The sequence below is a fragment of the Solanum verrucosum genome, unplaced genomic scaffold (assembly GCF_900185275.1).
Source record: "Solanum verrucosum unplaced genomic scaffold, falcon-dt-bn FXZP01000016.1, whole genome shotgun sequence".
In the NCBI taxonomy this organism is placed as follows: Eukaryota; Viridiplantae; Streptophyta; class Magnoliopsida; order Solanales; family Solanaceae; genus Solanum; species Solanum verrucosum.
The window spans coordinates 395,608-415,402 of record NW_026020243.1 but is presented as its reverse complement, the minus strand read 5'-3'; the positions used below and the strand labels follow the sequence as shown (position 1 = coordinate 415,402).

The following is a 19,795-nucleotide window of genomic DNA, read 5'->3' as shown; positions in this document are numbered from 1 at the left end:
ACCTTATAAAGATAAGGTATTTATATATCTTATCTTTCCACACTCCATTATAAAATTATATTAAATATATTGTTATTATTATGCTAAAATTTTAAATTATAACACGTAATGTTTAAATTCTGAATCCACATCGGAGAGAGTAGATGTATAAGCATAGCCTATAAGATGTAGAGTCCCATCAAAAGAAACGACAAAGCACACTATTGGGAATCACTTTCCTATCAAACATGTACAAAAGACAAAATAAGTTATGGACCAAAATGTAATTTTAACCATTTATAAGCCCTTCCAAGAAAAATAGTCAATTTTTGGAATTATTATTTTATTTTTTGTGCTAATGACACCATGAAAAAGGGCCTATATAAGATTCCAAATTTTGTTTAACTTATCATTCCCTTTATCTCTTACTACTACTATTATTTTCTACATCTTTTTTTTTTCCTCATTAGTCACTACTATCAAAGATCAAGAAAATTTTATAAGTTACATGCAACATAATGGCAATTGATTGTATGATCACAAGAAATAACAACATGACATCCAAAGAAGGTCAAGAATATGATAACATCAAAACAAATAAGTCATTGAGTTTTGATGCATCTTTGATGAAAAATGAGTCAAACATACCAAGCCAATTCATATGGCCAGACCATGAGAAGCCAAATTGTGCTAGTGTTACTAGAGAACTACAAGTCCCACTTATAGACTTAAGTGGGGTACTTTCAAATGACCCTATTGAAATCAAGAAAGCAACTAGACTTGTTAATGAAGCATGTACAAAACATGGTTTTTTCTTAGTAACTAATCATGGGGTTGACACAAATCTCATAAAAAAAGCCCATGTTTACATAGACAAGTTCTTTGAATTGCCACTTTGTGAGAAGCAAAAAGCACAAAGGAGGGTTGGAGAACATTGTGGGTATGCTAGTAGCTTTATTGGAAGGTTTTCATCTAAGTTGCCTTGGAAAGAAACACTCTCTTTTCAGTACTCTGATGAGGAGGGCTCATCACACATAGTTGAACAATATTTTCAAAGGACATTGGGTGAACAATTTAGTCATATTGGGTAAGAGTTAATGCAAAATTATGTTTTAGTAATACTTTTTATTTTTTAGACTATTTCAAAAGTATCGACGAACTTTTTATATTTGAAAACTCTAAACTTTAACTTCATATATCCTTTGACATATTTTTATTGTCATAGAAATGTCATGTTATATTTAAAATAATTTAAGGATACTTTGGTATGTGTCAAGAATCTTTCGTTCTTTGGTATGTGTCAAGAATCTATACGAGCAATAATCATTCCCCTTAATGATTTACTTTTATAGTCATGAAAATATCATGTCTAAAACATCAAAGTCCAAAAATAATTTTAGCAGTATATGCCAAAAATATCATCGTTCTTTCTTAAATTTCGTGTCAAGTTAAAATCATCAAATAAAATGAAAAGTTTTCCCCTCTCACCAATTATATTAATTGATCTTTTTGTTTTGTTTTTATAGAAAGATTTATCAAGAATATTGCAATGCCATGAGCACCCTTTCTCTAGGGATCATGGAACTTTTGGGATTGAGCCTTGGTGTGAGCAAGAACCACTTCAAAGAATTCTTTCAAGGAAATGAGTCCATAATGAGACTAAATTACTATCCAACATGTCAAAAACCAGAACTCACTTTAGGGACAGGGCCTCATTGTGATCCCACATCATTAACTATTCTCCATCAAGATAGTGTTGGTGGGCTTCAAGTTTTTGTGGACAATGAGTGGCACTCCATCACTCCAAATTTCAATGCTTTTGTTGTTAACATAGGCGACACATTCATGGTAACGAATTTTCAACATGCCCCTTCACGTACTAATATTGAGATTAGAAGTCTTGATTATTGCTCGTACGTATAATGATACCAGATTAAAGTGTGTGATCATCATATCTAAAAATATATTCTCTAATTTTCAGATGATGAGATGCATTACAAATAAGTGAAATTCCATTCCCCTCTCATTAATATGAGGTTTTTCAATCAAAAATTTGTCTAAAACATTTCTGACAAGCCAATTTCCGATAGAAATTTATCAAAAAATCACGTTTTTTCAGTAGTGACGATGCACAACACTTTCAACAACATGATGACTTTAGTTACTCTTGTCATGCACCTAGTTGAATACACATATTTCCCATGGAACTTATTCCGACGATATCAATAAGCTCGTCAAAAATTGATCTTATGAATATAATTTTCATTGAAAATCCCAAATTATTAATGACATTCTGACAATTCATGAATTTCTAGTAGTGATGCATGCACACCTAGCTAGTTGAATTTGTCCAAATGTTCATACATATATACTCATATACTAATTGGACTTTCCCTAATTATTTGCAGGCACTATCAAATGGAAGATATAAAAGTTGCTTGCATAGAGCGCTGGTAAACAACAAAGTACCTAGAAAATCACTTACTTTTTTTCTTTGTCCCAAGAAAGATAAGGTGGTGACCCCACCAATTGAATTGGTGGATTCCAACAATCCAAGAATTTATCCAGATTTCACATGGCCAACCTTATTAGAATTTACACAAAAGCAATATAGAGCTGATATGAACACTCTACAAACTTTCTCAAATTGGCTTAAAAAAACACATCCTTAACTATCTCCTCAATAAACATCTATGTAACCTTGTTGTACATGTTTTGATGAGGACATAGAAATGGAACATTATGGAGGGAGGAGGGAGGGGGGGGGGGGGGGGGAGGAGGTAGTAGTTGTATGAATGATCAATTTTGTAATTTATTTGACTCATGAATGAATAAAGAATAAAGACTATGATTAGTTTTACATATCTTCAGACATGGTTCAAATTTATCAGGAACATAAACTTCATATTTTTAAACATATTTTCTAGATTAACATGAAACGGAGGAAATCTTGTTTCAATTGAACACAACAACTCTTAATAAAGTAATTTATTTAGATATTTTTTATTTAAATTTTGAAGGAAAAAAATCACCCTTGCTTTCATTCATCTATTTGATAGTTAATCAATTAAGAGATGAACAAGAACATATGCAAAAAAAATAAATTAGAAAATCTGAACCGTTCATGTCTAATTGAAATAATACTTTATTAGGAGTTGAGATATTCAATTAAAATAAGACTTATTCATTCAAATGTCTTAAAGAAATATGCTGCCAAATTTAAGAAATAGATTATATATTAAGTCTATGTTATTTTTGTTGTATAAGTGTCAAATAGATCCAAGGAGGAATGAATCATTTAGGAAATAATAGTAGTAGAAAATAGAAATAGTACTCTCTATGAGGAAGAATCCATTAGTAGTAGAGTGGTACAAGAAATTGACAATTCTTTCAATATTTTAAAATGTGGATTTTTGTGCAAGTGTATGATATGTCTGGTTTTCTTTTATTTTATTTCATTTCATTTATTTATAATTAGGAATTATTTTACATCTGCAAATTTCGAATTTTGTGACTTCATGAAAAATGCCAAAAGAACACTTAGGCCATTGTCTTGCTCCTTGTCTTGGTATGGAGCAACACTCCTTCCTTCCCTATCTTGATATGGAGCATTTTTCCTTTTATTATATTTAATATTACATATTTATATTAATTAAAAGTTTTAAGTAGTTTTTGACATTGAGTGAGAAAGTAAAATAATTTAATAAGATCTAAAGTCCACCAGTATATAAATTTCTTAAAATTTTACGAACACATAAAGTATTTTTAAAATAATGTTAGGGATCCATTTTTTTGTTTTAATTAATCATATGCGAAGCAAATTTGTATTAATCCAGGCCTCAAAATGAGAATCGACATCATGAAAAAAGAAAAAAAAAAGTTAATACAACACTTAAATAGTTAAATTTGACAATATAAATTTATTCTGAGTTTTATGTGTTAGGTCAATTACTATTTATTTATTTTTACTAATTTAGGTTATCAAAAGTTCAATAACAATATCAAAACTATATATTAATTCTCGCCCCAGCAACAATAAATATAAAATATTATGGAGAGTATGTTTGTCCCCACCATGTAACTCTAATTACCTCATAATTAACACCTGTTGCAATTTTTAATTTTTTAATTAATAGAGCACAGATAATGAACATTAATTAATTAGTGTTTACTAATAATATAAAGGAGTTTTATGTTATAAAATCATTTAAAAGGTATTTACAAGTAATTCTCAATAAAAAGAGGGGATTACAATCTTGAAAAAAAAATGAAAGTTGTCTACTAAAACAAATAAATATAGCCCGACAATGTAAAATATCCTTTATTTTGTTTGTCAACGATGAAATCAAACAATTTACCTAGAAATTCGATAATTTATTATATATATAAAAATATTTTAATCTTTTTTTATATATATAAAACATAATTTTCCGACGAAGAACATGACAATAATAGGGCCTAGACATTGATGAACCTTTATAGCCATTTGACAGATATAAAAACGACAAATCCCCCTTTGTTTGTATTGCATGCTATTTGTGCCAAATGCCACTATTGTGTGTTTAATTAACTATAAACATTTTAAATTTGAATCCTAAAAATAAAATTAATTGAGTCTCATATTTAATCGGACGATAAATTTAAGAGAATTCAAATTTTGAAAATATTTTTTTTTGTCCCATATCTAAACGATGATAGAAGTAAAAATATTAATTTATCATAATACATGAATAATTAAATAGTAAAATGTCCGTTAACTACAATTTTTTTGAATATTCATAAGCAAATATAGACTTACATGACAAAAAGAACGACCAGTTGTTGAAACAATTTTTTTCTTTTTTAAAAATTCTGAATTCTGTCTTGTAGTATTATTTTTGTTGTGTTATGAATTATTATTTATACTAGTAAAAATAATCAGATATGAAACCAAACAAAGACAATAATTCTGTGATGATTGTACAACAATAATAATAGTATGTTCAATGCAGTTTTATAAGTGAAATTTGAGGAGAGTAAGACAAACATAGATTTTATTTTTATCTTTGAAAAATAGAGAGACTATTTTCGATAGACTTCGACTTAAAAAACAAATCGTTAATTACTAGAAACAAATATATTTTTTTCCATCGCGAATCAGTTAAAATTCTGTGTTATAGATATGATTTTTCCACTAATTTTTTGCTAAATCAGCTCACTAAAAAAAATACATGATAGAAAAAAATATTCTCAATAAAATAGCAAAAAATATTTATGAATAAAAATTATATTATGTATATAAATATATATTAAAAAATTATACATATAATTTTGACCATTTTGGGACAACGTTCCTAATTACTTTATTAAAGTAGTGGTTTTAGTTATCACACATGACGTGGATAATCTTTATAATTATCTTCTTACATTTTTCTTAATTTGTCTTTTCTTCCAACATTTTATTTTGATAATGAAATGAAATTATTCACATATAATTAAGGAAAAGGACAAAATTGTTTGTAATAATTAAAACAAGAACACTAACTCCTATATGGCTATATCTCTTAATTTGTCTTGGCTAGAATTGGGATTTGACACGTTGTTTTTATATAATGTTTTTTTTTTTTAAAAAAATAATACTATAGTATTAATTTTCTTATGAACTTTAAATATTTTTTCATGAAAGCAACTAAATTGTAGTTTGTGGTGTCAACCTTTTATTTCAATTTTGTTTTATTATTAATTGTTATATCAAATTAAGTGCATGGAAATGACTCGAGTCTCTTCATGTATATGTTTGTCGTCGATTGTTTATTGGACAAGAAATAATACAAAAATGTTGCTTTCTATCAATTTTTTTTGTCGTGATATCTTACAAATTTAACCTTATCTATATTTGGAGCTATTTTAAAAATAGTTTGACGCAATGCAACGGAAGCTCATGTGAATTGTGGAATCTTTATTTTAGTGTAACAATAATAAAACGTAATAAAATGTTACGATCGCTTAATATAAGAAACACGAGTATGATAAATTTGTTGTGTGTTGTTGTAGAGGGTGAAAGGGGTTATGTTTTGGATTCTTTTTGGTATTTTTAATACTAAACACTAATTCAACAAATCTGATAAATATTTATTTTTGTCTTTTTATCAATTTTAATCATGTAGAAATTGGCTATACAATTGTTATAACGAATTCTATACTAGCAACAATAAATAAAGACTACAATTTTAAAAAAACACAAATTTAAGAGCACCATCAAATAGGAGCATTTATGCGAATGACCCCAAAATAAAGAGTCCAATAGACCCACAAGTAAAGACCAAGAGGCCTAGTTGTATGTAGCCCAACAATATTTATGCTTAAAACTAAATTTTTGGCCCAAATAAGTGCTTTAGAAGAGTTGCTAAAGGTTAGGATTCTCCCCTAGTGAATTTACTATTGGCTTGTTATTTGAAATCAAGTTATAATCTCAAAATTAATTTTAAGAAATATTTGGTTAAGAATACCCTCAACTTAAAAGAGTGCGAAGACCTACTTCTTTATCTTTTTCTGTTTACTTCAAACTCCATCGAAAGGTGAAAATAAATAATATGGGATTATCTAGTATTTTATTAGTTTCAGTATTTTTTTCTCGTAAAAGTACAATATGGTGAAATTTAACTTCTAAAAGTTCATACTCCAAGAAAATGTTTTGAAATTCACATATAAGGAGTCTTTGAATCCGTATTGGATGTAATTTTTCTATTTTAACATAAATTTGAACGGAGAAATTGTACTTACAAAATGCAATATATTTGATTTAGAGATTTTTTATTTTATTTAAAAAAAACAAACAAATTTGATCATTTATGAGGGTTGAGTTTGGCATCCCGAACTTATACATGATTAAAAAAAAGTAGAGATACTATAAACAAGCTCTACTAATAAGTAACACAAAAAAGTTCAAGTTATTGTGGAGGCCAAATGGACATAGTATGTTATGTTTAAGTTATAGTAATAGTGTGTATATGTAAGGTCGAGAGTTTGCTCCCCTCTCTCTGAGAAAAGAAAAGAGATAGAGAATTCATGTACTTCGCTATTTTCTGTAAATCCATCATATCGTTACTTTTCTCAAATAGTAATTTTCTATGTGTCGTACTATAACACTATGAAAAATAACTTGATAAAGTGTTTTTAGAAAGTTGATTATATAGGGGTAGGTATTTGGAGAACTCCAAAATTGAAAAAGAAGTAAAAAAAATTTCTTAGAGATAAATCATTGATATATCTTATAAATACGCCACATAACTTTCAAGATGGAAGTTATCCCCATTTTCTTGACCCATACTGATGATAATTTTATAGAGTTGCCTACTTCTCCTTCATCGGGACATTGTATACTGTATTAGAGCGCTTCGTAATACATGACTTAGAAGGAATAAAGTTCAAATCTATGACACGTTTTTGCTCATTCAAAAATTTTCATCTACAATTTACGTGATGAGTACATGTACAATTATTAATCAAAGACAGTAATAGAGCAACTCTCCATTGGCATGTCAGTTGATCTATGCACAAAGTGAAGCTGTGAAGGTACCAAATCCTTCATAGTAAATCGAATATGATTTTGAGGGATTTGATTTATGGAATAAATGTATGGATCAAGAAACAAATCAACATGAAAATATTATCTGCATAAAAACAAAAGAGAAATGAGATTAGGAGAAATCACATGTAGATGTTGAAACATTTATGAAAGTATTTGTGATTTTTTTTTTAATTATTATTTTGTTCAATCTATTAATATTTGGATGTTCGACTTTAAATTATTTTGTAGATTCGAAAAAATTAGACGTAAAAAAGAAGCTCGATATATTGTAGATTTTTGAGAGAAGTATTGAGCACACCGCAAAATTTGACATAAATTATTAGTTTTGTCCTGAATTATTGACAATCTTAAAAACACCCCTCTACTTGACTAACTAAATTTAGATATACCAATGATCTCTCACATGACATAACAAGTTGTCTCAAACTCTTGTAGGAGTGTATGACTCTTATTAAAATATCGAAAAAGTATTGAAAACACCCTAAACTTGACGAGAATTAGGAATGTATTTCATTCATGTTGAAAGATCGTATGTGTATCTAAGTTCAGTTAATCAAGTAATGATTGGTTTTAAGACTATCATTCGGAGATGAAACTAATAATTTGTGTCAAATTTAGAAGTGTTTTCAATACTTCTTATTTTCATTTTTGAATTTTGGCTGAAAGATTTTTTTTTCTTTTTTTCATAAAGATATCAAAAGTTATATTAATTTTAAATTAGGTATATAAAAACTAAAATTACAAACATTCAAACAAGTTGTAGGGTTCCAAATTGCAAATACCCAATAAGTCGACAAATCTTAATCGCCGGCTGCTGCTCAGAGCCGCCACGTCACTGCTGCCGCCGGTTTCCGCCTCGCCTGACGCTGCTCATTCGTCTTCTTCGTTGCACTCACTAAGGTAAACATCAATGAAATTGTATGTTCAGCCCATTAGTGCTTTTTGTCTATTTTTCAAATAGAGGGAAGGGTTAAAAACATAAGTACTTAGTTTTTTAGAGTTCATACCTAAATGAATAGGTGTGCGAATTTCCTACCTAGAAATATCACCAACTTATAGTTGAGGTATGTTTTGATAAATAGTTCATGATAGATCAAGTAGGAAACTCACGCATACCTATAGTTCAGGTATGAAACTTGAAATAGTTAGAAGTGTGTTTTAATTATAGATGATAGTTTCAATAGGAAATTGACACACCTTATAGTTCATGTATGAAACTAGAAAATCAGAATATTAATTTATACCATGACTATATATATATATACACTTTGATGCTATCAAGCATTAAAGGTTCATTAGCTATAGTTCAGGTATGAAACTCGAAATAATTAAAAGTGTGTTGATAAATTATCGATGATAGTTTCAATAGGAAACTAACACACCTTATAGGTCAGGTATGAAACTCATGCATACCTATAGTTTAGGTATGAAACTCGAAATAGTTAGAAGTGTGTTTTGATAAATTATCGATGATAGGAAACTGACACACCTTATAGTTTAGGTATGAAACTAGAAAATCGGAATATTAATATATACCATGACTATATATATATATATACTCTAATAGTATCAACCATTGAAGGTGCATTAGTAGTTAAAAGGGAGGTACGAAAGTAAGAGGTAGTGCTTCTAAATAATTTTTCTTTTTTGCTACAAGTGTTCTTTTTCCTTAATTTTTTTCTTATTTGGATCGGGTCAAAAATCCCTTAAATATATGACATGTATAGTCATAATATTTTTCACGAATGATTATTTAATATATATTTTATATTATTAAATTATACATAATCATAAAAAATTAGTATTATTTGTCATAAACACAAAGCATTGAAAAACTTTGATGAGAAAAAAAATGAAAATAAAAAGGGAGAAAACCAAAAACCAAAAAAATAACTATAATCTTATAAAGGTTTAGTTCCTTAAGGCCTTTGAAACTCTTCTGTATTTGTTCAAGAAAACAGTTTCTCTCAATAAAGGTTTAACCTTTTGGAGATTTAGGTTAAACCCTTTGCTTCAGTTCCTCCAAGTTACAGGATGGGAAAGAAATCAGGAAAGTTCAAGAAGAAGGAAAACAACCCTCCAAAGAAATCAAAAATTGATTTTTACAATGAAGATGATGATATGATGAATGATGCTATTGATGCCTGTAAGTTTTTCCCTTTTATAAACTCTAACTACTTATCTTTTTATCAAAGTTAGCATAAGATACAAAAACCCCAGACCCCATTTGTGGGATTATACTTATTATTTTGTTGTTGTAGCATTAGATACAAGAATATATATGCAAAAAATTGTTTTTTTAGAGAGAAATTTACTTTTTTGAGTCCATGGATGGAGAGAGAGCATTAGAGCAAAGATTGAGCTAGTGTTTTGAGTTTATGGATTCTGAATCTTAAAAAAATGCAGCTTTATAAGGTTTGAGCCAAACTTATTGGATTCTGCTGAACCTGTAGGCGAAGCTATAGCTGGGCGAGGGGCGAGGGGCGAGGGAGTGTGTTATAAAAAAATGTTTTTACATGTTAAAGAATTTATCTGTTACTAATATTTTTGGTTAATTTGTAGTTCATGAAAAGAGAGATATCATTCCACTGAATGTTAATGAAGATTCGGCAGAGTCGGATGAGGATAATGAGCATCCCGTGTATGATCTTAAGGTGATAATGAGTTTTCTTTTGCAACTTTTATCTTCATACTGAAGGCTTATAAACTGTATTAAGAAATTAGAGTACTAATTTGATGTAAAGCAAGTCAACTAATTACTCAAGGTTGGGGAACTGTTTCCTTTGTATAGGAGGATGAAGATGAGGAGGATGAAGATGACGACTTTGATGATGCTGAACTTACTGGCCTTGGTGCTAAAAGTATGCAATTAAATTCGAACTTGTGACTGCCTTTTGTTATTGAAATGAAATACTTTAGCTGAATTGCCTATCCTGTTTGTTTGTTATGAAATTCTTCTCTGATATTCCCTTTTAGTGCTTCTGAAGGCAACATAGAGCATAAGATCAGTTTAGATTTATTTAAGGAGTTTCCTCTCCCAAAAAATGGAAAAGAAAAAGAAAAAAAAAGCAGAATAGAAATATAGCAGCCTTTTACTCTCATTAAGATTTTGAAAATGCATGTGGGGTGGTGGTGAGAGGAATTCCTAGTGTTTGATTATTGAATTGAGGCTAATTAAGCCGGAGACTAAATATTAATGGTGTGTTCGAACTGTGTAATATTGCACGAAGCTCAGTAGGTCTAACCACTTAGTTACTATTTCTACTGTGGCTCCTAGTTCTTAAGTTTCTCTGAACTGAGCTTCTACACATAGATGACAGGAGGAAGGCTCCTTCCATACTTATTTGTTGAATTAATAAGCAAATTTGTTTCCTTCGGGTTCTAGCTTTTACATTTCTTTTGGTTCTTGATCTGTTAATATATGCCTCATTTTTGCCATATTTCCTTGGATCTTCTGTCTTTTAATATATAATTTTTTTGAGTACCTATTTTTGCTTTAGTTGCAAGGACACAGAAATATTTACAAGCTACTATGGGTGGGGTCGAGGATGAAATGCATGATGAGGCTGAACAGGAGAAAGAAGAAATGTGGGGAAGGGGAAAGAACATTTATTATCAAAATAAAGAGGTAGCATGTCACCTAATTATTTGCTTAACTTTTATTCTTTTATGACATAATTATATAAGGCACGCTTGGAGAAACCAATACTTTACTGGCTTTAGAGACAACAATATGATGTCAGAGGATTATCCTCTCCTTACTGTTTCAACAGTACCTGTAGGCTGTAACATAGTTCTTTGATCATGTCGTCATTTGCATGCAATACTTGATGTCACTTGAACATTTTTGTTTGTTAGTATGTTGAAGAGTCAAGTGATGAGGACCTTATTGCCGAGGAGGAGGCAGAGGTATTGAGAATGCAGCAGAAAAAAGCTAAATCCCTATCTGCAGCGGATTTTGGGATTGAAGATGATGAACTCACATTTGAGGTGAGAAATTCAATTTATATCAATGTTCATTTGATGATTCTTTCTTATATTTTGAGGTTGGAAGTGGAATCTTATGGGTAACATTGCAGGAAATTTTGGTCCAAGGAAAACCTGGATCAGCAGTTTCTGCAGATGGAGAAGCCAAAAATGAAACTGGCACTGCTTATGAGGAAGTGCAGAAGGATTTGAATGCTTTGACAAAAGAAGAGCAAATGGATGTTGTCTATAGGTGAGCTTCTCTGTCCAGCATATGCTAATTTCAGGGCAAAATGTTACTTCTTTTAAGTTCTATTGCCTGTCATTGTCGATAATGTTATGTAATGTATCATGATAATATCAGTATAGGAAAAGGGAGGCAAATAAGTTACAATTAAATAGATATCAGTACATTCTCAATAATCGGGAAAGCAAAATAGAAGAGAAAATGGCAGGTGATGAACTAAGTTTTCCTACAGAATAGTTTATATTTAATTTTACAGCTAAAGGTTGTGGAGGTTGACAACAACAACAATAACAACATACCTACTGTAGTCCCGTAAGTGGGATCTGGGAAGGGTAGGATGTACACAAACCTTACCCCTACCTTTGTTGTGGAAGTTGACAAAAGAACAAAAACTCTATGTGTTGCTCAGTTCAGACTCCAATATGACAATGATATTTGAGGACCCATTTCTGCAATATCCTCAATTTGACCATTTAAAAATGGATCATGGTATGTTAGTGTCAGAGGTTTCAGTAGGAAGTTCCGATAGTTAGCAGCTGTCCCTGTTACATATCTGTTCTGCACGGAGATGGCGGACTTCAGGATATTGAATACCATGCTAAGCAGAGAAGCTTACTGATAAAATAAGGAAATTGGATCTCAATGACACTTTTTTGATAATGCAACTCATAATTGTGCAATAGAAGAAAGCCAGAGGGAGCATGCCTTGTGTCACATTGTTATCAATGGCTTCACATTTTTTTATGAGGAAGTTGATTCTATGTCTAGGAAGTACAATTTATTATCGAGGCAAAGTGGTAGGTCAAGAGTGCAATGCCAGAAGATCTTGAGAAGCGGGGCCACTAGATGTTAGTAACCACTGCATCTATTTTCTTAAATGTGCCTCATAAGCTTTTATTTGTATTAAGATCATGTAGAACAAGGAGAAAAGTAGGCTTGTGGGTCGCAATGGAGTCACAAGATCAAGATGTTGAGTATTCAAGGGTAGTTGTCTCAGGTTCAAACCCCAACAAAGGCAAAAACACTAGGTAATTTGATTTCTTCCCATCTGTCTTGGTGGACCGGGTTAACCAGTACCTCTGTTGGCGGGAGGTAGCATGTACCCCGTGAAATTTCCCAGACGCCATGCTTATTAAAAGGAGTAGTCAAACGTAGCTAGCTATACGGAGGCATGGGAGTCAGGGAGCTACTTCAGAGGTGTCGATGTGTTCATTTCAACAAGGAAGAATGAAATGGAGCTTTCACAAGATCTGAGGATTCACAATGGAGTTCAGTCCATGATATATAGATGAGATTACCAAATATCTAGTTATCCCCTGGACGAGATCACTAAATATGTAGTTAGCCCCCTGTCCAAATTTATTGTACAGGATCAGAAGTGTTCAGTTGAAATGTCCGTCCGTCACGGCACAATGGCCTTCTTTTATGGAATTCTACATTGCATGCTTGTGATTTTCGAATCAAATGTAAGAATCTTCGATGTGTGTTGTCTGCTTCTAATGTCGTTGGCTAGATATTGTCTGGGAGGTTGCTAACATTTACTTTTGCAGGTTATATGATGCTTCTGACTTGTTTCTCATTAAAAAAGTTGTGCTTCTGATCTATGATCTTCTTGTGATTACAGTTCTGCACCTGAATTGGTTGGTTTGCTGTCTGAGCTTGGTGAAGCGCTTGAGCAGCTCGATAACAAAGTTAATCCCCTATTCAACAAGGTATGTGGATTCAAAATTCCACTAACTACAGGTCGGTCGCTATTATGCTATTCAAACCTGAGTCTGCTGAGGAAGATACTAGTCTAACTGCGTATTGGCGTTCTCGCCAAATGCCAAATTCAATTTACGCCCCCAAGGCCTAGCTCAAGTGGCAAAAGGTGGAGGATTTGTGGCTTAGGTCGCAGGTTCAAGCCCCACGCCATGCAAAGCGAATCCCGGTATTTAAGTGGAGAAGGGTAGAGGGGCGGGCCCATTATCCATCGAGTTTAGAAGGCTGTGATTGGTCCAAAGAGCGGGTCACATACGGATTTCTCGGTTATCAAAAAAAATAATTCTATTTACATTGTGAAATCCACACATACATTTTAGACCTGCTTGGCTGTGGTTCCCTTTAAACAGTTTTCGGGTTCTTCGGTGACAGTTTTTGTAGTTAGTTACTTGGGATCTGTTACTGTTATAAAGATGCTCAGCTGAAAGGATGAAATAATGAAGGTTTAGAAATGATTGGTTGGGGTAGTGTAACTGACAATTTTAGTTAAAAAGTTGAGAGTTGACTCATATAACAATGGAATTTGTCGTTCTTCTAGTTAGAAACTGAATGCAGTTTTTGGTAATATTGCACCTGTCAGCATTTAACTTCTGTTTTTCTCTATTAAGATTAATGGAAAGACTATGATAAAAGGCGGGATGCACTACTTTGAGGTGGAGAAGCTGCTTCTGCTGTCATATTGCCAAGCTATATCTTTCTACCTTCTTCTCAAATCTGAGGGGCAGCCAGTGCGTGATCATCCAGTCATTTCACGCCTTGTGGAGGTCAAGAATCTGTTGAATAAGGTTAGAACTCATCATAGGATTCAAACAACGAAACATGGCCAAATTACTGCTTGCCAGTTTTTGTTAATTCTGTTTATGATGACATTGTTTGCTGGAAAATCAGTCACTTGTTTATGTGGTATATGCATAATTGATGAGATAAGACTGCTTTATCTAATCTTTGAGATATATGCCAAGCGAATTGTGTTCACATACACATGTTGAAAACATTTATTTGCCGACCACCTCATATGGTAATCAGCAGACTTTCAATATAAAGGTACTACCATTAGCTGTTAAAAATGGAAAAGGTTAACACATAGTGTAGTTATTTTGCTCATGGACAAAGCTAGAGGGCACTTTATTAGCTAGTTGATACTTATGAAATATATCTATAAGTTTGACAAAGGTTTCAATTCTTTAACTCACCCTCCTTGTAAAAGTCTATGTTATTCTGTCTGCATCTGGGCGGTTTCTTCTTTAGTTTAGTGTAAAAAGTATCTTAGTGCTAATCTGAACTTGTTTATTCATCCATCGGCAGCTTCTTCCTCCCTTGCCCTTTTCTATATGAAGCTTGATGAAATCGACTCCAACATCAAAGTGCTTTTTCATTACTGTATTTAGCAGTGTGAAATCTTTAGGTGTAAATTACATCACCCAGATAAGGTTTATTTTGTTTTTTCATGATATGGTTGTAAGTTCAATATATGTTTATGTGTTAATAAGCGAACAATTTTTTTGATGGTGTTTGGGAAATACCTACAAGGACTATACATCAAGCCTTCTATACAGTAATTGCTTAATCATCTATTCATCCTGGATATTATGTATGTACCAAATATCTATCGATCATCAATCAACAACACCTCAATTCTAATCTAGTCGAGGGCTTAAGGTCTAGTTATGAATTCTCTGTACTGATTCTGCTCTATTGGGTCCCCTTCATTCCCAAACATACAAAAAATAGAACCTCGATCTGCAGTTCAAACAACTCTTTTCCACTACATTAGAAGCTCTATGATGTCTTTCTCACCTTGTGTCCCCCATGACTGCATCTGGATAACTTCCTATGCTTCCTTTCCTGCCCCTCTATTATCCTTTCTACCAAAAAACCATTTAGCATTAAATTCCATACTGCTGTCACAAATATTCAGTTCTAACAGATGGATTAAATTTCTTTGGTTGTTCTACTGTTCCACAGAAAATGTAAAGGACAACCCTTTTTTCCTCTTCTTCAGTTCTCTGTAAATGGACATGAAGGTCACTTATTTCTACCACCCTTTACTGAATCGTCATTTCCGTACCCAAGTATCCTTCCTTTATCTTACATGTTGTTTTGCAAAACAGTTAAAACCCTTAGTATCCTACTCTTGCCTTTTTTCTCTTATCTTGTAACCATGACATTCGGGTCAGCTTGTGCACATCTCGACTAACTCCACAGATACCTGCACACCTTGTCCACTTGATTAACCACTAGGCCAAACCCTTGGGTGCCTCTTGCATATTTATTCCAAGTGAATACCCCATAAAAATATTCTCCAGCCTTCTTAATTTGTTTGATAAATATATCTGTCTAGCATAGCTAGCTAAACTCATTTGTCAAATAAGTTAAATATGTGGATTTCCGTGGAAGGATTCTGTAATTTTTTAATCAAGTTTTCTCGAGTCTTAGAGAATTTGAAGTGGGAATAGTATGCTAACTGATCATAACTAACGTATCAAATTTGTTAATCATATACTGATTAAACATTTTTAGCTTGTTTAGATGCTAAATGATGTTGCCAAATAGTTGCTAAGTCCTCTCCTTGTTCTTCTGCTTTATTTGATTCTTGGCTATCTTCATTGCGTATACCCTGCTCCTCTCTTCCTATCTTTATAGGTGTTAACAAATTAATTTTTGCAGATGAAAGAACTTGATGGATATCTTCCTTCTAAACTAGAAGACTTGTTACACAAGAATGTTGATAATGTAACTGGTGTAAAGTTGGCGGGAAGGAACTTGGATTCTGAATCTCTCCCCATTAGTGACAAGCCTTCTGTGGTGTCGACTGATATTCAAGAAGCAGAGGTAATTTCAGTTTGATTCATCTTATTTTGTTGCTCAAAGCATAATTTTTTTCCTTCTTTTATGGGCTGATTTTGAATTAAAACCTTTTGTTGTTTTTACTGAGCAACTCTGTAAGATTTAGTCTAATTTTTCCATTGTTTTAGCCTCATGAAGCTGAGTTGACGGAGTTAAATGGTTTAAACAGTCAACGGAAAAAGGAATCAAAACGCAAACGCCAGGTAAATGGTGTATGTATCTAAGCACACCTCTGTTTTGCTTATCAACCATCAGCAGGTGTGTCCACTGTCACTGTTACAATATGAATCAAGTGTCACCAGACTTGTGCCAGTGTCATTGTGATTTTTATTTCTAGCAACTCTTTTACCCATGTTCCTATCTGTTGCAAGATCACCAGATCTCTTCTTTTTTTACCAGTAAGATGTAGATCAAATTAACTAACATTATAGAATTGTGGCAGGATGATCAAGTTGGTATCCAAAGCATGGAAATGTTAAAAATGAGAGCTTCTCTTGAGGAAAAATTGAAGCAGACAGGTGTTTTAAGTTCCATTGCACGGAAAAATGAAAAACAAAACAAGCGCTCACGACTTCTGAATGGGTATCAATTTGCTTCGCAATTTATTTCTCCATCTACCTCTTCTGTTAGTCAACATAAATTAATGCAAACATGTCACTAATGGGAAGTCTAATGAATTATATGCAGGCTGTTGGCAACTCCTGATGATTTTGATGATGATGCCATGGGTGCTGAAGATAATCGTGAGACACGAAGTTTAAACAAGCTGTCTAGGCTTTTAACTCCTCAAGTAGCAAGACCCAAGGTGTGGATCACAACTACTTTAATTCTGTCTTCATTTTGTTGATTTTCTTGTAAATAAATAGCCTATGTCTTTTATGTGAGTGTATGCAACTGCATTGAGACATGATTCTCTGAACTTGTGGAATTTGACAGTCATTTCAACTTCTGTCTCTGTGGATGGCTCTCTTTTGCTATAGAGTTGCCCCCTTTTCCTTTTTTGGTGGTCACTCTAATATTTTTCCCTTATTCCTTCTTGCTTCTCTTATAGCAATTCCCAAGTATGTGAAAGAAAAAAAAAGGAAACCTTCTTTGACCTTGATATTTATAAATGGCCAATTGATTTGTGACGGAGCAGTATATCTTTGCACATATTCTCAAGAAGTTACATATTTAGATGTTGCAATTGAATGAGGTCATAATTTATGTTATTTGAGTCGTATTCAGTAACATTTTGACTGGATGCTATTGTTAAGTTTTTAGTTCTCCAGTGTGCTTATCAGAGTGACTACAACTGTGTTTCTAGTTTCTACTGTTTGATGTCACAGTTTTCTAATTTGTGGCAATAAGGATTATTTTGAAGCCTTCATGTTGGCACATGATGTGTTTAGCTGCTCTTCATTTTCGAGTTCCAAACTTTTTTTTTTCTTTTGATCAAGTAAGTTATCACTGATAATAACAAGGCCAACTTGGCTGTATACACGAGATATACCAAAAAAGTAGAAACCTACAAAATATGGTTCTCTCCAAAAGACACCCAATCCTCTATACAAATAAGAACTACATGGGTGCACCAAAAGAGAATAAGGGATCGGAGACTACTTCTCAATTGAGCAAAGCTCATCCGCACCCCTTCAAAAGCTCTCCTATTTCACTCTTTCCAAATGCTTAGAGCTAGTGGAGTAACATTCCACGCCTTGTGCCTTCTTTCTCCTAGCTCCTCTCTTCCGGCTGACATCAACTCCTTCAGAGATCTTGGCATTACCTAAGTGACGCCAAACCATGTAAACATATCCTCCCATAACCTCGTAGCTAATTTGCAATGTAACAAAATACGATCCACGTCCTCACCAGCATCCTTACACAAGAAACACCAGTTCATGTAGACAACCTTTCGCTTTCTAAGTTTCTGTGCTGTCAAAATCACCCCTCACAAATGTCTGTATTACAAGATCAAATAAATGCAGTGTGGTTAAATAATTGTGCAAGCACTTATGCTGACAATAGGTACTGCAAAATTTGCTTTGACACTTCTTCTCCTTTCCTGTTTCCTCGGGTATTATATTCATATATATGTGTGTGTGTGTGTGTGTACATATATTCACTTTTTTGTTTTATAAAAGAAATAGGTATTGTCTAGTATTTGAAACCAATCGGTAATCGCGTAGGGGCCATTGTAGGGCCTAGGGGGAAGTACTCCTTACTAGGAATTTCTCCATTCCTAGGGCTCGAACTTGACGACTACATGTGTGTCTATTTTGCTCATGTTAAATTGGATTTCTGTTACAGTTATTTTCGTTGCATGGAATCCTTTTCCTGCTTTCAAAATTCATCTAGTATGTCTCCTGTAATTTAACCTAATTAGATGTATTATAACAAGTTTTGTCCTTTTGGAAGATAATTTCTGGTGATGATGATTTACCTAAACGAGATGACATTGGAGAAAGGAGAAGAAAACATGAACTGAGAGTTCTAGCCGGAGCTGGAGTTGAACCTACTGATGATGTCAATGATGAGCCTGGTGACCATGCAAGTGACGATGTTGCTACTTCTGACGACAGTGAAATGGACTCAGATATGGAATTCTACAGAGAAGTCGAAAAGCAACATTCAGCTAAGCTTGCTGCTAAAGAAAAAATGTATTCCAGGTTAGACTCAATATTGTTTTAAGATTGTTAAAGCAAGCATGCTAAACTACTTTCATGTGAAAGATTTTGAGGATGCCTCGTCAATATGGATTATTATGTATATCCTTTTAAGTCCTGCAATTGTCATTTAATTCACCACAATTCGCCACTGTAGAACCCCAGCTATGCTGTCAACGCCAGAAACTGTTGTGGATGGGAAGCGCCAGATAAATTACCAGGTATGACATATTAGCCTTGCTGTCAATTGCAATCATGACATTCCTTTTTCTTTCACTAAGCTTGGCGTTTCCTTATTTTCTAGATGGAGAAGAACAGAGGCCTTACTCGTAATCGTAAGAAGCAAGATAAAAATCCAAGGAAGAAATACAGGGTAAGTGGCTAAAGCAGAATTACTTGTGCTTGAAAGAACCAGTTCCCTTATATAAACAATGTTGACAAACTGTGTCTACTTCTCTCTCTCAGGGGAAACATGAAAAGGCTCAGAAACGTAGGGAAGGACAAGTTCAGAAAATTAAGAAACCAAGTGGTCCTTATGGTGGAGAAACTACAGGAATTAATGTTGGTATTAGTCGAAGTATCCGATTTAAGGGATAAAAGTCGCGTGATATGTGGTTTAAGCACACGTCTCAAAGTTCAAGTGCTTCAATAGACAAAAGCTTAGTATTTAAGTGGAGAATGGTAAAGTTGTGTACCCGTTATTCACCGAGTTCTAAACCTTGCATCACACTGGCCCTCGGGAATTTCTCGGTTATGAGTAAAAAGTGTAAAGAGTTGATA

General features: G+C 32.9%; 2 protein-coding genes across 2 annotated transcripts; both read left to right on the top strand.

Annotated features, from left to right (window-relative positions):
- Nucleotides 1–417: 417 nt before the first annotated feature.
- Nucleotides 418–2,847, top strand: LOC125832968 (gibberellin 20 oxidase 1-like). Its single transcript, XM_049512136.1, has 3 exons — nt 418–1,066; nt 1,506–1,827; nt 2,388–2,847. Exons 1-3 carry the CDS (start codon nt 498–500, stop codon nt 2,649–2,651), a joined length of 1,155 nt encoding a protein of 384 aa, XP_049368093.1. The 5' UTR covers nt 418–497; the 3' UTR covers nt 2,652–2,847.
- A 5,431-nt stretch (nt 2,848–8,278) lies between these two features.
- LOC125832962 (uncharacterized) lies at nt 8,279–19,756 on the top strand. The gene is made up of 17 exons (XM_049512128.1): nt 8,279–8,449; nt 9,583–9,695; nt 10,112–10,203; nt 10,341–10,410; nt 11,050–11,177; nt 11,408–11,539; nt 11,629–11,768; nt 13,387–13,474; nt 14,132–14,308; nt 16,191–16,355; nt 16,499–16,573; nt 16,813–16,952; nt 17,058–17,175; nt 18,768–19,018; nt 19,173–19,236; nt 19,320–19,388; nt 19,481–19,756. Exons 2-17 carry the CDS (start codon nt 9,584–9,586, stop codon nt 19,610–19,612), a joined length of 1,953 nt encoding a protein of 650 aa, XP_049368085.1. The 5' UTR covers nt 8,279–8,449; nt 9,583; the 3' UTR covers nt 19,613–19,756.
- The last annotated feature ends 39 nt before the right edge of the window (nt 19,757–19,795 follow it).